The 24,251-nt window shown below is 37.8% G+C and overlaps 1 protein-coding gene across 1 annotated transcript in view; it reads left to right on the top strand.

The window, feature by feature from the left end:
* LOC101861292 overlaps window positions 1-20,528 on the top strand; it is a gene marked incomplete in the record, with an annotated part of 116,052 nt that extends 95,524 nt beyond the window's left edge. Inside the window, 12 exon segments of the mRNA XM_005101510.3 lie at window positions 1,373-1,919; window positions 2,795-2,905; window positions 4,887-5,004; window positions 5,397-5,643; window positions 7,286-7,481; window positions 7,946-8,119; window positions 10,342-10,505; window positions 12,858-13,358; window positions 14,067-14,319; window positions 15,180-15,491; window positions 17,577-17,723; window positions 19,865-20,528. Coding sequence (XP_005101567.2) covers window positions 1,373-1,919; window positions 2,795-2,905; window positions 4,887-5,004; window positions 5,397-5,643; window positions 7,286-7,481; window positions 7,946-8,119; window positions 10,342-10,505; window positions 12,858-13,358; window positions 14,067-14,319; window positions 15,180-15,491; window positions 17,577-17,723; window positions 19,865-20,082 — 2,988 coding nt within the window.
* Between the last annotated feature and the right edge of the window lie 3,723 nt (window positions 20,529-24,251).

The raw sequence follows: 24,251 nt of genomic DNA, 5'->3' as shown, positions 1-24,251 counted from the left end.
AGACGTTTGTCTTTCTAAAGTTATTTTTCATAATCTAGGAAAAGAATAATATATATATTATATTTGTTTGAGCAACTTATTAAAGTCTTTTTCTCAGTCAATAAATTGTTTTCGTATTCCATTCTGAGAGTACAATTGAAGAGTAAATTGATCTGAAGAACTATATAGACATGGATGATTCCTCATTTCCACAACGTACAGATTGATGCTCTTGGTACTTACTTTCATACATCATTACTTGTGGGAGAACAAGCAAAGTGTCAAACCTGGAGTCCAAGAAATTGAAATTGCTTGAAGTGAGAATAACTATGAGAAGCAATAAAAGGCATCTGTATTGAACTTTGCCTTTCAGTTCTTGTAATTAAATACCTCAGGTTCAAGGACTACACAATGGATATGTGAAGAGCAGCAGGAGGAACATTTGGCAACTAGAGATGTTATAAATTCAGCCTTGATTCTTTTAGATCTATGCGGCACTGAAGACAACTTGACAATGAGAATGCTATTCGCTTAAAAAGATTTGTGGATTTTATTTTGAGCAGAAAATATATATATTCCTTATTGTTGACTTGATACTGCTCCCAAGTAGGCCTACTGTTCATACTATAAAGAAATTGTAGAGAAGTAATTACCGTAGACAAAATTGCCTTCGAATAACATAGATGGTCTGGAAAGAAGGAGTAGCAAGTGTCACTTGCCCCCAACCCCCCGCCCCCATACAGACAGGTGCTTCTTTTCTCAATTTTGACTTCTTTGACAAGGATGTTATTAGGCCTATTTAGAGCTGGTATATGATTTTGAAAGCACCTTGGGCAGAAAAATGAGTGGTGAATCATAATTAATCGAATATTTCTTCAGATCTGGCACTTAAAAAAGAAAGCTTGTCAAAATAGGCACAATGTTGTGTTCAAAAGATAGAGCAATAATTTATATCCAAGGGTCTAAGTGAAAAAGGGTCCGGTAATACAATCTCTTATCCTGCTTTTAAAAAAAAAATTTTTGAAAGGTAATATTTTGGACTGTAGAGTAAGACTTCAGACTCTATGGCCCTTTCAAAAACGTTTAACATTTCACCCTATTCATCTGCATAAAGTGCCTGATATGAAACGGACATCAGCAACCATTCTTTGTCATTATTTCTCTTCTTGGATGCTCTCAAAAACTAAAAATTTTTGTTCTGGTCTGTCCCCATTACCTTTCCACGTGGAACAAGATGTTCAAGGCACCTGGCATTTATATTCTCTTCAAATTACTCTGCTACTCTCGGAGTTTTTAAAGAAAGCATGACACTTTGACTCAGCTGACATTGTATTTATTTGTTGATATAAAGTATGAAGTTTAAGCTGATCCAGACCATTTCCTCAATCCTCAGGAGCCCTATGGCCTCCAAGGTTTCAACAAGGAAAAGAGTACAGCTTCCTTCTCTGGTAGTACTAGTTCCATCAAGGTAAAAACTGACACTTTGCCCACTCACAACTCACAGCTTCGCGAGAGTGATGGCAACAACAATCAGTTGTCCCCCCTGTTCACCATGTCATCCGGCAGTAGCAATACCAGCATCCCCTCATCCCTCCACCTTCCACCAGATGATGCTTCAAGTCTTAGTCCAGCCCCTCACACCCCCAAGCATCCAGCGTTCCCTCAATTTCTCCCAATGGTGGCCGGGTACCCCAGTTTGCTGTCTGCTGCAGGACCTCAGTCTATGTCCTTCCAGGCACACCCTGCACTCACCCAAAGGCTGGCTCTCATGTCAAGACTTCACCCAAGCTTTGTCCCTCCAACAGGGAAAATGTCAACAGCTACCCCAAATGTCTCTGGTCAAGCACCAAACTACAAGTCAATGGAGGTCACAGACTCCAAGACTGACTCTCTAAAACTTGAAGAGAGTGTGGATCAGCAGAGGAATAATAAGAGAAAAGGTATGAAAATATTACAGCAAACAAAGAATGTGGGTGGTAGGTGGGTGCTCTGGTGTGGTTTGCTTCTTATTTCCTATCAAACGTCTATCGTCCTTATCTCCCCTTCTTATTTTTTTTATGTTACTTACTCTCTTGTAACACTATTTTTCTGGCGCTCATATGACCTTATTCAGTTGCAAGCGCTGTAAAACGTCTACTAAAAAAATACCCACCAAAGAATGATGAACTGTGATACATGAAGAAGTCGGCTGAAAAAACCTTGTGACATTAATTACATGGCTCTCTACAAAGATTGAAATGATTATACAACAACTAATACGCCTTCGACTGCTTTTTAAAAATTAATAAAAGTGCATGAACTATATGAAAAATATGGGAATCATCTTTAAGCTATATTTTACAAAGTCAAATTTAATCAAGCAAACAATAGACGGTATTTATCTTTGTCGAAATAACAAATAACAACTGATAACAACAAAATAACGACAAATATCAACACAAACATCCTCATTTAGTTGGGTTTTTTCGATAAATTGTTACTTTCGATTTTACGTTCAATTTGAATGTAAACCAAAAAAGGGACGCAACTCCGGTCATCGCTAAAGAATAATATTCTACTTCTGGTAATTGCTTGTAGTTGTGCACGTAAAGTAGAGGCTTGGTTGACTATATGAATATTGATTTTTGAGGCTGGAATCAAAGTATTTCGGTGTTATCAGTTTTTATTTGCTGTTATCAGTTGTTATTTGTTATAATCAGTTGTTATCTGTTGTTCTGAACAGGTGAAGCAATTTTTGTAAAAATAGCAGATGCAGTATATGTCCAAGGAGAAGAGTGAGATGGGTTCTCATAATAGTATTTACTTTTTTTTTCAGATCGTTCATCAAAGGAAACTGAAAAGTCAGACATCAAGCTAGTGAACAAGCCCATTGTGGATCTGATAGACATAAAAAAGAAAAAACCAAAGTCAAGTCAAGGAAGTTCTTGTGAGTTTATTGTATAGGTATATATAATATATTCAAATATTACATGATAGTGTGCAGGTTTAGTTGAAGATCTACCTAATTGTTATCTTGGTCAGCCAAGCCACTTGAAACAAAGCTTTCTATCTTCCCTCATGTGTCAGTGTCTTTATCACCTACGGGTCATTGTTTCAACAAAGAATGAACTTAAAGGAAGCCAACAGATGGAAGCTGAGTTGGGCCCTTTGAAAATCCACCAAAGAACCTGGGTTTTCTGTCTCTCGACTATCAAGCTCCTATGATGAGACAACTGTGATATTACATATACAGTATGACATGGATAGGTCGACACAGAATACTTGAAATCACGCATCCATCGAATTGTGCCTGCTGTCCCGTTTTTTTTCCCACTTTATCTTTGTTAGATACTTGAACTACGGATCATTCAAACTACCGAGGCCGGTCCCGACGAATTCGAGCTATCTTATGTTATACTGTAATATGATATACTATACTATTTATACCATGTTGTACATACATATATATACAGGTGAGCGTGCCTGGCGAAAGGTACTAAAAGATGCATTTTTTAAAACCCAGATATTAGGTTTCAAAAATAGAATTTTTGCCAAAAACTATGTTCCATTAAAAATGGATTCTTAAGCCATTAATATATCGATATTTACAAGGACTTGAGTTTCTTGTATTTTAAAAATACATTTTTAAAGATGTTTTATAAGACGAGGTATATTGCATAATCCCAATTCTCTTATCCATTCAAAAAGTCGACCCAATCACAATATAATATACATACCAAAATTTAGGTCTTTCTCTCCCCCCTCTAATGGTGGTGAGTAGTGCGTACGAATATCTAGAACGTATAAACAAAGCGAAGCTTTGCCCATCCACACCCTTTCGTCTTTTTGGAGAGCAATTTTATCGCATATTTCTTCCCTGTGCAAACCTAGATCAAATTTCTTGAAAATTCTTGCTCAAGGTGGTGGCGAATTTGTTTTGAAAACGTTATATAAACATTTGTCGTGCTTTTGATGAAAAAAATGCCTTTCAATCTTGAATAGAAATTGCGATATTTGCGATTGAAGGAGGTTGGGGTTGCCTGGTTTCAAGGATAAAATTAAGTAGAAAATGACCGCTAAAGTTACTTCCTAGGCTTGAGAGTCCTTGGAAACTGCAAAATTACATTTTTTGTCATTAATCAAAGTTTTTCAATTAAGTCCACTCATATATATATATGCATAATTTTCAAATGGATATAGAAAGTGTTCAGCCAAAAATAAAAAGAATAGATAAAAATTGTCAAACAAGGCTTTAGTGGGTGGTTGGCGGGTGCTCTGGTGTGGTTTGCTTCTTCTTTCCTATCAAACATCTATTGTTTTTATCTCCCCTCCTTCTTTTTTGTGTTTGTTACTCCCTTGTAACACCTTTAATATGCGGCACTTATATGACCTTATTGTGTTGCAAGTGCCGTAAAACTCTTACTGAAACTAAAACTAGGCATTGGTCAAATTAATTTGGCCTCTGGCAGTCCACGAAAGTTTCCAGGCTGGAGCACCATTCAAGCACTTTCACAGGGACTGGTGAGATTTCACACCCACACCACCCTGACCTTCTGCACCGCTCAGGGCTCACATGGATCGGGTAACATTTAAGTCACACCCCAATCCCCCTTTCTGGCGTGGTGGCATGGTGTAAAGGTTTAGAGCTGATGGAGCCAAACTTGATAATTTTGTTTCGAATCAGGGCTGAGCAGGCAAAGTATTTTCCATCTTAGACAGAAAACAACCATCCAAAGGGAATAAGGAACTTTCTTCTAACTGTATAAAAAATCTTTTACAACTTTGTCTGCTCTATGCGCCTTTTTTGGTTCATGAATGTCTCACATAATTTCACCGGAGACTGGTGACAAACTGGACATAAGTTTTTATCTATAGATTTTTTTTTTTCAAATAGAGATTTCATTTACGTTATTTCTTGTGCATTCAAGGTGAGAGTGATTCAAGCTGTGAACTTGCATCAGTGAACAAGATTTTGGATGCCACTGACGCTCAGAATTTCCAAGATTACCTAATCATACCTGAGACAGAAGATGAACAAGATAACAAGTGAGTTAGGCCACATATCTGACCATTTTAAGAAATAAACTATTTTGTGAATTTTTAATTTAGTTTTTTTTTCTACTGTCTAAAACATAGTTGCATGTGTAATAAATTTAAGATAGGAAGAAACTTTGCCAATTAATTGTCTTTTTTCCCCCCCATTCTGTCTTTCCATTTTACTTTTTTTTTTTGGTCTATAGAATCTATTTCATTTTGCAGCACATTTCTGTGGAGCTCACTGTCTTTAAAGCTTTTAATAAAACGTATTGCTGTGTGTCAAATCTTTGAACATTTGAATTGTTTTGGCCTTCTCTGTTAAAATCTTTCTTTGTTTTTCTTTTCCAGTTTTTTAACCATGTATATTTCATTAAAATATTTTGGTACCTTTTTATCAACAGATCTGAATCTGTGCAGAGTGGGGATGAATCAAATCAAAGCCTTGAAAATATGTTTTCACAATCACAGTCTTTACTGGCTGGTCAACTGACTGCGAAACTGAGTGACTCTTCCGATAAAGACTCAGCTGATAAAGATAAAAATTTGCTAGCAGAAGACATGCCTATAACTATCAACATGGCTCTCATAGATGGAAATATACCAGCATCAGTACATGAGAAAACATTTCAAGCTTGTCTTGAACAAAAGGTATTGGAACCTGAAACCTGTAATATAAGAAAAGATAATAGACCTATTCTATTTTTGATCAGTCTTCTTGCAGGATTTTCTTTTATATATTTACAATGTATTTTTAGCATTGCCCTAGTATATTACTGTATGTTTTCTGCATGCCAATGTTAAAGGAACTTTTTCAATATATAATAAGTTTATGATCTAGTGGATCCATTGCAGTCATTTCTGTTTAGTTCCTTTGGTACATAAAACGAAAAAAATAGTAAGCCTTGATCATATTGCAAACAAATCACTCAAACTTGTGTTGTGTAGTAGAATGTAGGCCTATCTCTTCTCTGCAACTAAGATTGAGTTTAGATTACGTAAATTTGAAAAACTTCAAATTTTTAAAGAAATGTTTCATTTAAATTTAAATATTTGATTTATGATGATGATGACGATGATGATTTCTATTAGTTAGTTTTTCCTTTTTAAATTTCTTTTTAAATTTCTTTTTTTTTTAATGGAAGGGGGTGTGGGGGTGAGGTGGGAGGAGGGTTGTTGGAATGGGGAGTTATTAAGTGCTTTCATTGATAAGAACCTAATTTTATTGTTGTCTGATTTATTTTGGGTCATTAAAAGTACAGTAGTCTCCGCCTAAGATCCCGGTGCTCGGGAGCAAGGAAAAGCGGGATCTTAGGCGAATCGGGATCTTAACCGACGAACTCAGGGAAGAATCTATGGTGACCCATGCTAAGGATCACAATCGGTAAAAATGGTCTCCCTCCACTCTAAAATGAACTGACGTGACCGGTGGGTGGGTTTATGACGTATGGCGAGCAAAGAGAGGTTAACCTTGATGACCTATCACAGCGCATAGTGGGATGAGGCGTGCCATTTTCACTTATTATCCTATCATGAGGCTCAAGATCTATGCTTATCAAGTTGCCCCTCCCCTCCCCCTTACCTGTAAAAAATTTATAGCTTTCCATCTCCCCCAACCGCCTTTGTCGTTACACGCCATTGCGTTGTGAACACATCAATTAAAATTCAGTCTGTCTCGTAAATTAGGGAGTAGAGACAACTTCTGCAATGGTCAGGGAAGAGTTCACAGTTCAATGTGATCCCGCCTGGAGCAAACGTGTAGGCCCTACCCACCCAGGGAGTGATGTAAGTTTAGGGGGATAGCTCAGGTGTGAATGCGATGTTCGGGGAAAACAAACGTGTCGGTCAGTTCACACCCCGGTGTGATCCCGTCTGGGGCAAACATTGTATCACTTCATCGAGTTTTACTACGTGTATGTGATCACATTCACGATAGTAGCTGATCTTTGACGCGACGGACAGTTTATTGATCTCAAATTTTAACTCTTGATTGATCGGCTGTCCCGCCCGGGTTTTTTTCCGCAAATTATGATCTGAAATGTGGGATCTTAGCCGAATGTAGACCTTCAGAGTGAATCAGAGCGGGACCTTAGGGGTGACTTTTGTATAGTAAAAATTCTGTTTTCTTAAAACAGCGGGATCTTAAGCGAACCGAGATCGTAAGCGGTGGGATCTTAGGTGGAGACTACTGTATACCCTCTTCCTGTTGAGAACGGCTCAAACCACAGTTTACCACTGTTGTTGTTTGTTTTTTTTGCTTTGTGTGTCTCAAACACAACTCATACATGCACAGATGGAGGATCCTAGTAACATGAGTGAACAAGCCATTGCTGAACTGATTGAAAAAGTTTCAAGAGAAAATGTGAACTCTCCTGCCAAAAAGAAGAGGAATTCTTATGCCGATTCTCCACACAAGTTCACTTGCCCATACTGTCCACGGTGTTTCCCTTGGCTGAGCTCCCTGAATAGACATCTTCTTACACACACGGGTATGCTGAGCTTGTACTGTGAAGCTGCTTACTGAGCCTTTGATACCGACCATGCTATTTCTTATCTGTGCATAATTTATGCAAATAAAAAATATGCTGCACATGCTCTTTGTGTGTCTTTTAACAGATTCAGGATAACTTCTTTAATTCATTTTCATCCTAGTATAGAATGCACTAAGCAACGGAAAATGCTTGAATCTGCGAGTAGATCTATATTACATTATGTTGTGCAGTTGTAATTGAGTGGTAATAGAAGGATAAAGTATAAAGAAGAGCTCGTAGAATAAAATATCGAACAAAAACCTTCTGTTCAAATTTGTTTTGTCATTTCATGAGCTGCAATGTCTTGCTTACATGCCCCTAATATAAACTCTCTCAGTATTTAATATTCTTTTGAAGTATTGAGTAAATTATCAAGCTGCAAGCTACAAGCAACATTACAAATTGAAGGTCCTTTCCAACAGGACAAAAACCTTTCAAGTGTCCCCGATGCCCTGTGACATTTTCTACCAAATCAAATAGAGAGAGACATCTGATCAGAAAGCACAATGTCAATATGCTGGACCCAGCCTGCAGAGCTACAATGGACCGGCCATACAAATGCCACTTGTGTGTCTTCAGCTCTTTCTCGACTCAAAGTGAGTAGGATTTACATCTTGAAAAGTCTGTTTCATTACATTTACATTCATTCGGCAGAGAAACTCTTCAATGTGACAATTTTGTTTAGATTTTAATTTCATTTTTTATGTCCTTCTCCCAACATTGACTACATTATTAAGGGGGCTCAATATTTATGGGACAGCATTTTTAACTAAGATAAGCTGAAACAACTTTTGTCTCAGGCAATAAGTAAGAGACAAGTTCAACTGTTGGCACACTCGATTAGGTAAGCCGTTGCCATTTTGAAAAGGGGTAGAAAATAGTAGATTCTACATTTTCATTCTCCACCATTTCTATAGTTTTTGACTTTTTAAAATTCTGTAACTTGCAAAATGTTACAAATCAATAGGTGCTCAAAATTGCAGCTTAGATATATATAGAAGTATCCAAAATTGTTCTCAAAGTTTGGGATATGGAATTTGATCTTTAAAAAATATTTTTGGCATGAAAAAAATAATTGTTAAAAAATTCTAAAGCAAAATGTAAAACAACTAACCAGCCCTACAAGTATAATCTCTTTCTTTAACTACTTGCCAAATTTCAAATCTCTATGTTGGAAAATTAAAAAAAATGGTGGAGAAAAAAACCCGTCGTGTACGAGCAGAAAGTTGTGAAAAAGTGAGTTTTGAGAAAAACAAGGTTAACATCGAACATGTTTGTACACAACGCATAGTCCAATAAAGTTGAATTCTGTTAATGTAAATGACTCAGCAACTAGTAGTGTCAATATAATCTAGACTGAATGAGGGATCGAAAAATATCGAAAGTAAAAAATGCTCAGATTGAGTGAAAATCCGCCCCCAAGTCCTTGGACCAATCGGCAAGCCCCTTTAAATAAGCATAATATCCTGCCAATAAGATCTCACTAGGATTAGGAGTCATGATTCTGGGCCAGTCCCTCTAGCTGGCTCCAGGACTGTTTGGCTCTCCCTGTTTTTATCCACATCATTGCACCAAGTGCACTTTAGTTTTCTTCTTTAACTTTTCCTTCCTGGGTTCTCGAGTAAGTTTTATTTTTCGATACTGGCCTTAGTTTTACATGATAGACTGAAAGAGTATTAAGAGATTAATTTTTGCAAGGATATAATTCATTAATTAATCTATTTTGTTTTTGAGTATAATATGTTGCTGATACTACAATACTGATATTTGTGGTGTAGTGCTAGTCTCTATGTTGTTGCAAGAAGATAGTTGATTTCGAGTTATCTTTTGAAAATCCAGTATGTCAGTCTGTCTGCTGGATTGTTGCATCCCAGTCTGCTTGGGTTGGCTCTGACAGGCAGGATTTATTTATATATTTTTTATTGGTAAGTGATTTACGATGCTTGCAACTGCACAAGGTCATATGAACGTGCAGGACATATTAACCACTGGTAGGAAATTTTGAATTTTGCCCTGGTGGTGGCCGAGGCCTACTCTTATCGATTTTGGACCACCAAGAGATCTTTTATGTGCGCAACTTGCAAACTGAGGAAAGGGCACAAGGGGTGGGGTCAGAAAGTGGAGACGAAAGCTGACGAAAGAAAATTGTCAGAGAGCAGGAAAGGAGGTAAAAGGAGAATATTTTAGAGAAGAAGATATTCCAATGCTGTTGGGGTTCTTCTTCTTCTCATTCGCATCACACTTGAAGTCTGGTATCTGTCATAAATTGGGCCGTCCTGCTCAGTTCATCTGTCAGCCCGTATAGATTCTCTTGTAATATCAGTGGGGTTGACCGCGTTTCCTGTCTCAGGGCCCTGTGTGTCTTGCAGTGCTGTAGGATGTGTTCAACAGTTTGGTCCGCCTCTCCACACTGGCCTTTTGGTGATTGTACTAGTTTAAAACATCAGTACATGTGTTGTCTCAGTCTTGTGTGTTGTGTTCTTAGTTGGAAGATAATCACTTGTTTTTAGTGGGAAAGCTCATGGTAGCTATCTGGTGTCTGTGGAGCTTTAAATAGTGTATTTATAATAGTTTTGATTTCTTTTTTGTTGATGCTGATTGCCGTAACTTCTTGACCTTGAGAAACCTCCAAGCAGGATTGAAGCAGCCCACATCCCAAATGATTTTTGCGTCAATGGCGAAGCAAAGCACTAAGAATAAAAATGAACTCTATACTGGTATATTGCTTTTTCCACTTTTTTCCCATTTTTTGTCAGTATTTCACCAATGTGAAAATTGGAAAGGATTTTCAATACTTCAAATCAAAACCTGTTTGCAGGTAATTTGGTCAAGCATTACAAGGATCGCCACAATGGCATGTCGCCACCTGCTCACCTACTGGAGGCCATGGAGAAAGGTTCTGATGGAGAAGGTGAAGACAGCAATGGAAATCCTATTAATGGGCCTAGCTATGAAGATGAGGAAGAGTTCAATCTCTCAGAGGTGAGAATAAAAGCATTAAGTTATCATTTTGAATTGATGTGGCTGCACATCTGAATGTACTTTTGATACTTATTTTTTCTTCAGAAGAACAACATTTAAAAACATGTACTCAGAATGAATAAACATGATTAACTCTCAAAGATTTCAAACCAAGGATTTCAAACACCGATGATCAACAGACATGCTCCCGTTTTGTGTGGTGCCTAATTAAATGAAGATAAATTAAATCAACTATTTTCTCCACTTAAGTTTGAAAATGTACTTTGAAATATGCACCAAAAAAAAAAAAAAATGAGGACAACTATACAAAAAAATACAAAATGAGGACAGCCTATATATTAAGTCGAAATTTGTCACAGAAGTTGATATTTTTTCTAGGAGTCCTACGCTTCAATACATTTGTTTACATAGTTCCGCCATCTTGGAAATCTGTATTGACGTTTCTCGCTAATTGCTCTTGAGGTTTCTTCAATTTAAAAGTCAGAATGGCAAATCTAACTCAACATGAGATTGATGCATTGCTAGATATATCAGATGATAGTTCTGATGAAGAATGGGTGCTGGTGAAAAGTATGACTCTGGTGGCAACAAATATGCTCTTCCTTCCCCGCAGAATTTGGAACTTTGAAATTTGAATGTACTACCCCTTAAACTTTGGGGAAAATTAATACTATGAAGCATAATATAGGCGTACTGCATTATCTGCCTAGCAATGTACTGAAAAAATGCTTTTGTTGCATTGAAATGATCTTTCATAAGTGCAATTAAGTAAGAAAAGTTATATTAGGCTATTTCTCAAAACATGATCAGACAGACCTTCGGTACTATTTTTTGGTCTGTTGACTACCTTTCAGGACCTACCTTACCACTAAGAATTGAAGAATATGAAGTTGGCAATCTTTTCCTGGTGTTTCCAATATGTTTGACCTTCAAGAAATAATTTTTTTAGGTATATATTTCTTAAATTAAGTTTTTTTCCCTCTTTGTGACTGTAAATCGTATTTTGTGTGATGTTTTTGACGAAATACACCTATACCTACACTTATGACATGACCAAGTAAATAAAATGTGCTGTTATCTACAAAAATATCCACATTAAGAAACTATTCATTTCTAAATGAAATGAGGGTATGTATGATATGATTGATGGATTCATACCAGAATTACAAAGAGTTGAATGAGGTACCCCCATGCTAATTTAGAGAAGGGGGGGGGGGGGGGGCGGGACTCTGGAACATTTTAGAGTTAATGATATATCATGGACATATACTCCTTGTGCTTCTAGAAGTAACCAGAGACGTGATATGTTTAATGTAGTCCTATTTGTAATAAGTTTCTTCCTTGGCCATACCAGGTAAAACATAAAAGCTTGCTTATATATATTGTTGGGGAAGGAAAAAAATGTGCTAACCAGCATCTGGGATGGAGTGGTTATAAAGCCATTTGTTTGTCGCATGCAGGAGACCTGAGATCGGTTCTCTAGTGAGGAGAAAATAGTTATTCAGTATCTCTGTCTTTCTGCTGGGATGTTGTATATCTCTCCCAGCTTGGATTGGCCCTGACAGGCAGGGTCAAAAGGCAACCTCATAAATGATCGAAGTTATTTTCAAGGGGGCTTAAAAATCTCTTACATTAAATATAAAAAAGAAAACATACAAACTTTGGGCCGTTGAATTTTACAGCAGGGTCAAAAAACTAATTATTTCATTATAGGGCCTACAGCTTAAAGAAAACAAACTGTACCCATTATTCATGTTAGATATATTCATTTCCGAATTTTCATATTTTAAAATAGATTATGTGACTTACCAGATTTTCATATTAGAAATCTGAGAATGAAAAATTGCCATCCCACAGTGACTGTTGGATCACAGGTTTTCCTCCCCTGCTAACTGTCAGATCCATTGTAACTGTGAATCATGTCTGTCACTATCGTACCAGATAGGGAAAGTAGAGAAAAGCTTAAGAAGGATAGTGAATGTAGAGAGAAGTTTAAGAAGTAAAATAATACATGAATCATCATGTTAGCAAGAAAATAAAAGTAGTGAAAGTAAATTTTTGCTCCCTTGTTCTGTCAATATGTCTATCAATAGATTCTGAGTAACACAATTAACAGGGTAAAAAAGTATGTAAATTTGTTGTGTGTTAGCAAGTTTTTATCTGTGGCCATCAATATTTAGCTGGTGGTTGGTGGGTGCTTTCTCTACAATTTTTCAGGGGTTCCATTACCTTCCTGACTCACTACTAAGTACCTCTCAGCTAGACTCCACTTTAATAGATGTAAACATATTTTAAAAATTTGATTTGAAGAATAGTTTTCCTAAATTTTATATATGGCTTTTGTGTCTTCAGATGCGAAATGGACTGTCAGACAAAGAAATCATGTTCCACAATTACTCTCAAGACAGTGACAGCAATCAGGGTTCAAATGGAACTACTCCGTCAGTTCGAGACCCACACAAAAAGCGAAATGCTATTTTCAATTTCACCAATGATATTGAGGGGAAGAATGGTTTACACGCCACAGTCAACACATCCAATTCATCAAGTGTACATGCTATATCGCCGAAGCCAGAATCTGCTCAGCCATCCACAACAAATCGACCTGGCATCGATGATACAGTTCTGACAGACACAATGAAAAAGTTTCTGGACAAAAGTGTTCGTCAGGCGCTAGAGGACAGCCACCGGCGTGCCATGGAGGAAGGCTCTCCTTTCATCATCACCCCAGCCATTGAGAAGCATCTGAGAAACTTGTCACCAGGAGAAGAACTGCTCGTTGAGGACACAATCAAGAGATGGAAAAATGATACAGACAGTGTGAGCAGGAAACTACAGCTGAAATCACCAAAGGTAAACTTTCTTCTTGAACTGGTTTCAAAAGCCAGAGCTCATGTCTACACTTATGACATGACCAAGTAAATAAAGTGTGCTGTTATCTACAAAAACGCCTTTTGTTTATGACCTTACTTTCAAATGCCACTTGCTTGTGTTTGTTTACTTAAAGAAAATGTACTTACAATTCTCTTCAAGAGTCTAGTATTTGGATTTCATCATCATCGTAAAGTGAAAGGCGTCAGAGATTATAGGTTGTCATTTATTTTCCTGTTCGGATGCTCTAAAAAAAACCTACTGTTATCCTGGTTTTTCCCTATCACCCATCAGTTCAGTGTTACCAAGCATACGGCTCTTGGTCTACCTCTGCCTTGTTTGCCTTTTTTTATGTCAATTAAAATGTTCCAGAAACTGGATTTTATCAGCGTCTTTCCACAAGTGCCCAAGTAGTCATAATTTGACATTTTAAGAAAATTTAAGAAAAAGAGAACACTGAAATCATAATCCTCACTTGGGCACTCTTTATTGGGTTTAAGACCAGATACTGAAAACACAATTTGGCGTTGTTCCTGATAAGGCTACCCGTACCATAAATGCTTTATTCACCTAATAATGTAAATGGAAAGGTGCATTGAAGCATTAGACGAACTACATAAGGTTGTTGCAAATGGTAAATGAAAAGGTCTAGCTCAGATATATTTCATAACTTAATTTTCACTCTGACAGGAGAGCAGTAGCAGCAGCAGCCCCGATCTTCCGTTCAAGTGTTACCTCTGTGAAGCCTCATACACCAGCCGTGTGGAATGTTTGCAACATCAGAGCCAGAGCCATTCTGCAGAGTGGGACATCTTGAAAGACAAAAATGATGTGGGCAGTATACAGGTGTTTGCCACTCGGCTCGACAAAATGATTGACAAACAGAGTAAAAAGGGCAAAGAAGTGCTAGCCAAACAGCAAGCTAAAGAAAAGGAGGAAGTAGGTGTGTAGACTATTTAATGATAGATGCTGTTTAAAGTATGATGACACTACTACACAATAATGGTGATTTAGAGCAGGGATAAGCAAGACAGAAAGGCTGCCCTCCAAAATCCTGCAATTAACACACACACACACACACACACACACACACACACACACACACACACACACACACACACACACACACACACACACACACACACACACACACACACACACACACACACACACACACACACACACACACACACACACACACACACACACACACACACACACACACACACACACACACACACACACACACACACACACACACACACACACACACACACACACACACAGTAATGATTTGAATGTGGCGGGCAATATTCCATACAGACATAAGTCATTTTTGGTGGCCTTTGAGATACGTCTGTATGCAATACTGCCCGCAATCTGAACCTCAGAGAAATATATTTAAAGTACCCTTTTGAAGGCCACCCTTCCACAATATGCCGAAGGCCCAAGAAGTTGTATCACTTACAAGGCAATCCCCAATGTCAAATCGGATGTGGGAACAACTTTACTTTACTTTACTTGCCTTTTTTAATTAGTTCTTGATAAAGTCAGTAAAGACTCATTCTTTCTACTCATGTTTTCTTTTTAAGTGTATAAAGCTTATTTTAGATTACTGTGATACTCTTTGAAAGAAAACAGCAGCTCATATAGAGTATTACAATCGTGATGATTGGGATCCACTTTCTGAAAAGGAATCTTAGTATTTCTGAAAGATAAAGCTGCTTTTTACAAGTTTTGACATGGTCATTTTGATTTCCACATTCCACTATAATAAAAAAAGATCTCTTTTTACTTCATCAGGAGATGCCACCGAAAAAGCAGCCTCCGAGGAAGACAATACGAAGTGTAGGGAAGTTCCGGGTGGAGTCCTGACTCGGTCTAAAGATAACAAGGTCGAAAGGAATAAAGATGGTGATGAGACAGAATCGATCGATGGTGAGGCCATAAACCATGCTCCCAGCTATGAGTGCAGTGGGGATGAAGGTACAGACCCCAGCTTTTTACAGGAAGTGGTGTCCACTGATTACTTGCAACGAAAAGTACATTGCTCATTGTGTCCAAAAAGATTTTGGTGTTTGCAAGATTTGAGGAGACATATGAGATCCCATACAGGTGAGATGAGACTTAAATAATGTGTTTTTTCAACCTACCCATGCTTCTCAATGGCCATCTATCAGCTCAGCTCCCAGCTCTGGTTAAATACCAATGAAGGGCTGCTCTCAACAATAAAGGACATATGAATGCTTTTATTTATACACGACGAGTTCATTGCATATATGATAGAATAATATGGGGAACTCTGGAGTTATCAACTTTGGCGGCCATTTTCTTGCTATTTTTACGCTGAAACAAAGCAAACAGGCCCAAAAATTGACGAACACCTAATTTTACCGCGTCATGACACATATATATACAGTCGAACCTGCCCTGACGGCCACCTCTATAAGACAGCCACCTCTATAAGACGGCCACCTGTACAATCGGACACTTTCCATTTCCCCCCTTGCTTTTTTTCTATATAATTTAACTGTGTAAAACGGGCACCTGTCCAACGCGGCCGCGGCCACCATATTTTAACACACAACCCCTATCACACTAAGCAATAACACCTGTCTTTGACGGCCACCTTAGTGACTCCATTAAGTTTTGTCAAAAATTGTGGGCGAGCCGTCATAATCCAATCACCTGTCGTTGTTGTTAGGTAGTCCCTCCAACCGATCATGTTGCGTAGGCCCCTCCCACTGTTGACCAATAGGTACCAAGTTTCAGCTGCTGGTGAGGTAAGCATGTGATCCCTCATAACCCATAAGCCCCGCCCAGAACTCATACACAAATCGCACGTGAGATGAGTGGTCACTATTTACCCAGTCTGTAACAAAGTAACAATGGACGTCAACATGGACTTGTGACAGAAGCGTCGCTTATTCTCCGAGTGGTGACGACCCATATGTTTGTTTTAACATGGCACTCGGTCTTCGGCGTCTGACACATTTCGTTTTATAGTCACCCTTACGCAAAATCAGCAACAAAATAAAAATAACAAACAAAATACAAACCAACAACAACAAAAACAACAAGAATGCGGCTACTTTCGATTGAGACTTCAGATGGGAATATTTTGTTTTCTTCATCTTGATCAGTCCTGCCTTTTCTCCTTGACAAAGGGTGGCCGTCTTACACAGGTTTGACTGTATATGAAATTAATAAAAATTATAAATTGTGTCTAAAAAAGGACCCATTTAATTTTTAAAGGACAATAACTTCGGTCATCTTGGACCGATTTCAACAAAACTTCAAACAAGTTTAAATTAAATCAAGGGAATGTTACATTTTTTAGTTTGAAGGACATAAATTTCCAAGTTCGAAGATAAGTATCAAATTTTTAGAATTTCAACCAAAATTTGGTGAAACGCAATACTATGCAACTTCTTAAAAATTGACCATTTTGTTCTATTTCAAGTAGCCACTATCGGTCTGTACATTTGTACATACTTCCGAAATTCTTCCTCAAACTCACGATACGGTAAATTAAAAATTCGTCCCGCTTCAAAGGGATGGGTATTTGCATCAGCCATTCTTATTGAGAGAGAAAGAAAGGGAGAGAGAGAGAGAGAAAGAGAGAAGATTGGCCACCAGAGGACAGAGAGTCTTACCTCCTGGCATGACCCAGCTGTTTACTGATTCGTGATTGGTCCCAAAATATATACCGGCTGCCTTTAAAAAATTACAAGACAGATAGAGAGAGTGCAAGCTGCTGTTTTACAGGCCCTCAAATGCAATACTATCTAACAGAATCTCACACATCAGCCGGGTATTCATTCTCAGCTGGGTGAAGTGGGAAAAACATGAGAGGAGCCTACTGCTTTCTCCAAGAACATTGATGGACTTACAACAGTTGGTAGTTTGCAGCTGCTCTGGTGTGGTTTGCTCCTTTTTCCTATTAAACATCTGTCCTCCTTATCTTTAAAACCTTTTTTTTGTATGTTACTCTCTCGTAACAGATCTAATCCTCGACACTATATATTTGTATTGCAAGTGCAGTAAAAACTTTTACTTAAACTAAAAAAAGATCAGGACTAGAATTAGAGCCTGCATACTTACGCCTGCTGTAAGTCTAGCAGCCTAAATGTTAGACTACTGATGACACAAAATCAACTTTCAATGTGTTTGTTTTTGGCTTTTTTTTTTTTGCTGTAGGTGAGCATCCCTTCAGCTGTAATTTATGCCCCAAGAAGTTCACACTGAAGCACAGTCTTAATCGACACATGGCAAAACACCACGCTGGAGCTGGTATGTCTTTGGATGCCATGAGTGATGATGAGGAATCAGAATATGATGTTGGAGGTGAGTATCTTAACCATTTCAAACTCATACTTGAAGTTCAATATCTATCATGAACTGGGCTCTCTTGCTGAACGCTTGTGTTAGCTCGTACAGCTTCTCCTTTAGTCCATACCCCCCTGTTTTGACAGCAATACTTTCAAACCCAAAAATTATCTGAAGAGTACTGCCATCATTTGTTAAAATACATGTTGTTGACAAGAAAACAAACTCTTTGCAAACATTCCAGGTCAATATTTAAAAAAATATAATAATTTTGATAATAACGTCCTTATTATCTTTAACTATATGAAGACGCACCTACTTTCCCTTTCTCGGTACCCTAAGCTGTGACTTGTGACGCGCCTTCTTTGCCCTTTTTTTCCAGGTCACCATTTTTTTCCTATCAACAGTACAAAAATCACACTTACACCACTAAAAAGTACAATTTCTCTATTTTTCTCTAATACCATTCAATCATACATTCACAATACCAGTCTTACCTTGATCCAGACTAAAAGATCGCTATAGTTGCCCTCAAAAGGAAATTCTTTTTGACAAGGTATGATCTACCTACCAGTGGTAGGCCTATAGATTCATCATCACTATCATCTGAACTTTCTTCTTCAAACTCTAAATCTAACTCCTCATCACTGCCATCATCCATAAACAACTCCAAAGCTTCTTTAGTCCGCATCAAATCGCGTCACCTGGAGCTCGCCATTTTGGATAGAAACTGCGACATTTCGTTCAAAACAATGGGCCTGAAACAAACGCCATGCAAAGCAATCCTAATTCGAAAGCAATTAAAGAAAATCAAGCAAATTATAGGGCTTTGAACGAGCTTCCAATGATAGGGGTTGTCCACCTTAGACCACTAGCTAAGCAAATAAACACATTTAAAATCGTCAGCGGATTATCTGCCGACGCTGCGACCGCCCGGTAGGTTCCCCTCCCACTGACGCATATTCAAAGAGTTAAAGTTTAATGCAAATTTCTTGGCTCTTTTGTAAAATTGTAAAAACTGAAAAATCTTCTGTTGGTCATTCTTTGTGTTCACCATGGTTATTTATTTTAAAGTTTGAATGGTTAAAATTATACACAGTCACCTTTGTAACCTATTGTCAACATGGGCATGGTGGCGAGATTGGCATTATATTATACATGTATTCATACAAGTTTGTCAGGGTTATTTGTCTTCTTTTATTGTTATAATATAAGACTAAACACTCTTTGTTTCTGGAGGTTGGCAGGTGCTCTGGTACCGGGGGATTTGATCCTTCTTTCTATCAAAGATCTATTGTTTATCTCACCTCATTTTTTTGTTTGTTACTTTCATGTAACACTAAAAATCTCCAGCACATACATGACCTTATTGTATTACAAGTGCCATAAAATGCTTACTAAAAATGTGTTGATAGTGCCGTAAAACATCTACCCAATCAAATGCTTACTAAAGCTAAAGCAAAGCACTCTTTGTGGTTTACCTTCCCTATAGAATGGATCAACTAGAATTTCTCCTAATTCTGAGAACTCCAAGTATCGTTTGCTTAAAATTTGATATACTCACAAGCGAACGAAATAGCATTGAGAATGATATTCTCTGCAGTCACAGCTTTATTTTTTGTTGTTTTTAGCCTATTTATTAAGGTTGTTTGTTTTTTTAATATGCTGATCTAATGTGAAAATGCAGTCAAAATTGTTCAGGGCTGCCATCCATTGTCAAAGAAAAAAGGGGCTGTCCTAGACATGTGGACATCTCTGGTAGGACAGATCAGATTACAAGAAAACAAATCATTCCCTCTTTAAGTTTAAGGTACCAACCAGAAATGGTTGCAAATGTTATAGGACTCCTGTAAGTGTAAGGGCCATTAAAAATAAAATTATCCTTTTCTTAAAGCAGTGAGGGCAAAAAGGGATGTCACTGGCTAGGTGTGTCCAGTGTTTGTATCAAGTGTGTTAGTGAGTTTCTGAATCAGTATGTGTTCCAGTCTGTCTGTGTCATTCTGTGTGTGTGTGTGTGTGTGTGTGTGTGTGTGTGTGTATGTGTGTGTGTGTTTGAGTGGATGTATGTGTCTATGAGTTTATGTCAGAGTGTGTCTCTCTGAATGTCTGTCTACTATAATTTTAGAAATAATGCTTGCTGTCTCATATCTTGAATGCAGGACAATCATCAAAACCCACAAAAGACTCAACTAAAAGAACAAGTAAAAGTTCAAAAGAGGAGAGGGCTGAGACAAAAGAGGAAAATGAAGACAATGACGATATGCTTCACAATCTACTGGGAGTGGAGAGTGCCACCATTGACCAGTTACTGGAATCCAAAGATTCAGCTGCCTCACTGCTTGGTGTTGGTGAGGGCAAAACCCAGCCTCCAAAGTAACAGTTGTGGGCTTAGCTCATTCTTGTGTAGAGAGGTAAAATTCTCTTCCTTTCAGACAAAAGTAAACAAGCCATAGTTGCTTATCACATGGCCTGCTAATGTTTGGATATACAGTGGAGTCCACTTATAACGAGTCTTGAAATAACAAGAAGTCTGTTATAAAGACACTATTCTAAAACCCCGGTTTTTTTCTTCTTTATCTTTGTAAATAAAATACTGCTATAGCGCGATCAGACAAACACGCTTGTCGGTTATAATGGAATATTGCTGCTGCTGTGCACAGCGCATAGGCCAGTTATACGTGTACAAAACCTCGCCAGTTGAGAAACCTGTTGGTGATCTAGAGAAACCGAGGACCTGACAACTCCTTGAGCGAAACAAAGAATGGGAGAACCCATGTGTGCCAACAACAATGAAGGCCGGAGCGAATGAGTGGGGAGGGTGTGGCATACGCAGACAAGCAGAACGCATCGCGTGATAGGCCAGCCTAGCCTAGTCTAGATTATCTAGACTTACCACTACCTTGCCTCTCACTTCTCAGATGCGGAGATGGAGAGGTCACAGTGCTGTGATGGATGAAGCAAATGTGTGACGTGCGCAAGCAGACAGAATGCACCACAGGGTGTGGTGGGGTGGGGAACGACACAGCGGGCGAGTTAGCACAGAGCCCTTTCTTTCTGATCGCCAAAGCTGAGCTGTCAACATTGCTAGCACTAGCGAAAGAAACTTGATTTTATTTTTGATCAAGACCTGGAGGTCATGTTGAACAAATTTATAATCAGGTGAGATAACAAAAAGTAATAAACAGAACACCAAACTCATAGATTAGCCCTACTCTATTATTTCCCTTCTATTTATTACTGGATCCCTTATAACGAGAATCCTGCTATAGTATAATGGACATTTCGCATCAGGCCCCTCCCTCTCGTTATAACAGGATTCCACTGTATTGGTCATAGATTATAACAGCTGCTGTTATGGACTATAATATAAGTGATCAATGCTTTTTTGGATAGTTATGTTTTAACACAGTCACTTTGTCTGTAGCATGTTGTTACATAAAAATATGTACTGTGGTGTTGTTATGTTGAGGAGGTTCCTTCTTTTTGTCATGTTCAAGTCTCAGAACCTTAAATACATTCGTACTTGAGATGTCAACATCTAAATAGCAGGAAAGGCGAATTTTCTTTTTCAATCTGAAGGAGTTATAGTTTATACTGTACTGTATTGATTTACAGTACACATACCGTACTTTTTTTGCAAATGTGATTTTGTGTTCAATTTAGTTAGATTTGTTACAGAAACACTCTTTGGCAAGTCTATTTTATCTGTAAATTGTATACCGGCACATGTTTCGATTATTTAAACAATGTTTTTCTCATTCATTCAGAGTAATGGTTTTCAACTTCAGGGACATTGCCGTAAAACACCTACTCAGTCAAATTAATCAAACTTCAAAGGTACAAAAAACAGAAATGGGGATTTCAAAGAAACTTTGTGAATTTGCCAGCTAAACAGACAATGTTGAAAAGAAAACTTATTCTATTTAACCCTATCCATAGGCCCTGGGGTTATTTTGTATCCACGGGGTGGTATTTTTCACATTTTAGAATACTTCTAGTGCGAGATCTCTCTGAAAGTTTCAGTATTTCTCAAAAATCATTTTGAGAGACTGCTAGTGCTATGCAAAGCATACAGATCGGATTAACGAGTAAATTTCCTCTTTGGAAAGTGGTGGCACTCAGTTTCCCACGTTGTATGGACACGATAGTAAAACACGACATACGGATATGGTTAAAGAAAAGCTGGGCCAAAAACAAATAAGACGTATTTGCCCACCCTTTGAAAGAAAATTAGATATGCAACTGGTACAGTTTAACATTCTTCTCTATCAATAGATATGTGTTTATCTTTATAATATTGTGTGTGTGTGTGTGTGTGTATATATAGCCTACAAGTGTGTGTGTGTGTGTGTGTGTGTGTGTGTGTGTGTGTGTGTGTGTGTGTGTGTGTGTGTGTGTGTGTATGTGCGTGTGTCTGTTTATCACAATAGGCTTATTTAACAAGCCAGGACTTTTTAAACTTGAAGTAAGCGTAACGAAGAGGCTTTAAGTTTAAGGGTAAAAAAATAGTATAGCACAAAAAAAGAAAATACTGTTAACAAGCTCTACGTCAGACGATGAATGAGACTGGAAAAATTTGCTGGGAGTTGAATTTGCTGACACTGCAAAGAATTAGCTGGCAGTTGAATTTGCTGAGACTGCAAAGAATTTTGACTTTAGCTGTGAGGTTTTAAAAGAGGATGACCTTATTAAGGCTTTACGTAGCCCAAATAAACTTTTTCAATATATGTTATATACAATAATATATTAGTTACGTAGCCCAAATAGGTCACCCCCACCCCCATAAGATCAATAACCATTGAGTAGAACATGTACCGGGTAGCCCAAATAAAGTCTTGGGGGTGTGGCTGGGTAAGAGGTCATATGGAGCCATAATAAGCATTTTCTTTATTATAAGAATAAATCTACTTGGTCACTTTGTCTTTGCAAAGGAAGGATGATTCAAAAGGTAGAAAACTGTCAATGTCATACAGAAATCATGGAACCATTTGTGGTAATTTTAACTTCTTTGTGGTATGGTCTTACCACTACTAAGTTATGCCAAAGGCCGTTAAAGTGATAAGTACTTTTATAATATATTTGTGTGCCCCGGCCTTGCCAGGACCATCGGCACCAGCGTGATATCCCTGTTATAACCGAAGCCTGTCATAGACAAGGATCAAGTTTACACAGTGTAACTGATGGTCAAGTACATAGATTACCCACTGTCAAATTTATCAGTTGTTGCTCCTTTCTTTTCAAGTTCCAGTAATATTGGCTTAGTAAACTTAGTTGCATCGGAGTCGACTAAACATCATTTGAGATGCAGATGTAATAATAATAATAATTGCATTTATATTGCACATGCCCATGTCCTACAATATGTTCTGTATGTTTTACAACGACATGAATATAATGTATTCGAATAATTACTATAGTTAGGAAAAGGAACACACCCACACATTGTTTTTTTTTCTACTTTCTTGCAGGTTTGTTTTAGGAGTGTGTCAATGGTTGGATTACTGTTATGTTATAGCAGAGCATGTCTGTCCAAATGCCTGCTGAAAAAGAACTTTTTATTCTTTTCATTGTAAGAGCTCGGACTCTGGGATTTGTTATAAGCCTGCAGTAAACGAAATCCAATTATAACCATGACTGTTATTTAACTCATTGTTGTTCAGAGTTGAGTCTTCCACTTGTATTACTTGTCATTATGCATTATTATAGTTTGGGCCTTTACTGTTACTGAAAGGGACAAGAGAATTTAAACTTACTTTATTTTAGATATTTTTCTCCATAAAGTATTTTAAATTAATGCCATAAATCATAGTTTTCCTGTCCGTCCAAATATGAAATATATATTATATATAATTTTTTAAAGGTTTTGTTTCTTCTTAGGGCCAGATTTAAGTTCCCTGGAGAAAGCAAACAGTCAAATAGCCCATAGCTTGTTCACTTTGTCTGGGAAAAGTTTGTGTGTGTGTATGTGGGTGTGTGTTTAAGGTGGATGGGTGGAAGATTCGAGTATTTGCTAGTTTCTTATCCTTAAAACTTAGTTTGTGTACCAAAATAAGTTTGACAAGTTGATTTTCAAAAGAGAGTATTAAAATGATCACAGTACTGTGATCAGTGCAGTAGCTTCCATTTCCTATACTTCCTTGGTACGGAGAACTCTTCAGCACTAAGTTGACTAAGAGTACAAAAAAATATACAAGACTGTTATGTGTGTTATTGCTATTCAAGTGTTTCAATTTCCGTCCACGACAAGCATGCTTTAAGAGGGCTCATCCCAATTTCAGTCTAGAATGCCTATGAGTATGACTATGAGAATGTTGATTATGATGGGGCCAAGTTCTGAATTCGAACCTGAAAGAGCATTTTTCAATCGATAACAGTGAGCAAAGACAAAGGAGTTTTGAGAGGTTACAGATGTCAGAAAAATAATTCTGTTGCATTGATGCTTGGGTTTGTTGGATCGTTCAAAGAAGGGCAAGTCTAACATGAAGCACTCTGCAACAGTCAATAGAAAAGGTTTGTCTCTTGCCTTTGAGCACATGTTCTTCAATG

This window comes from Aplysia californica, unplaced genomic scaffold (assembly GCF_000002075.1).
Source record: "Aplysia californica isolate F4 #8 unplaced genomic scaffold, AplCal3.0 scaffold00286, whole genome shotgun sequence".
NCBI classification, from domain to species: Eukaryota; Metazoa; Mollusca; class Gastropoda; order Aplysiida; family Aplysiidae; genus Aplysia; species Aplysia californica.
The sequence above is the reverse complement of the archived record's forward strand: the minus strand, read 5'-3'. Positions and strand labels throughout refer to the sequence as shown.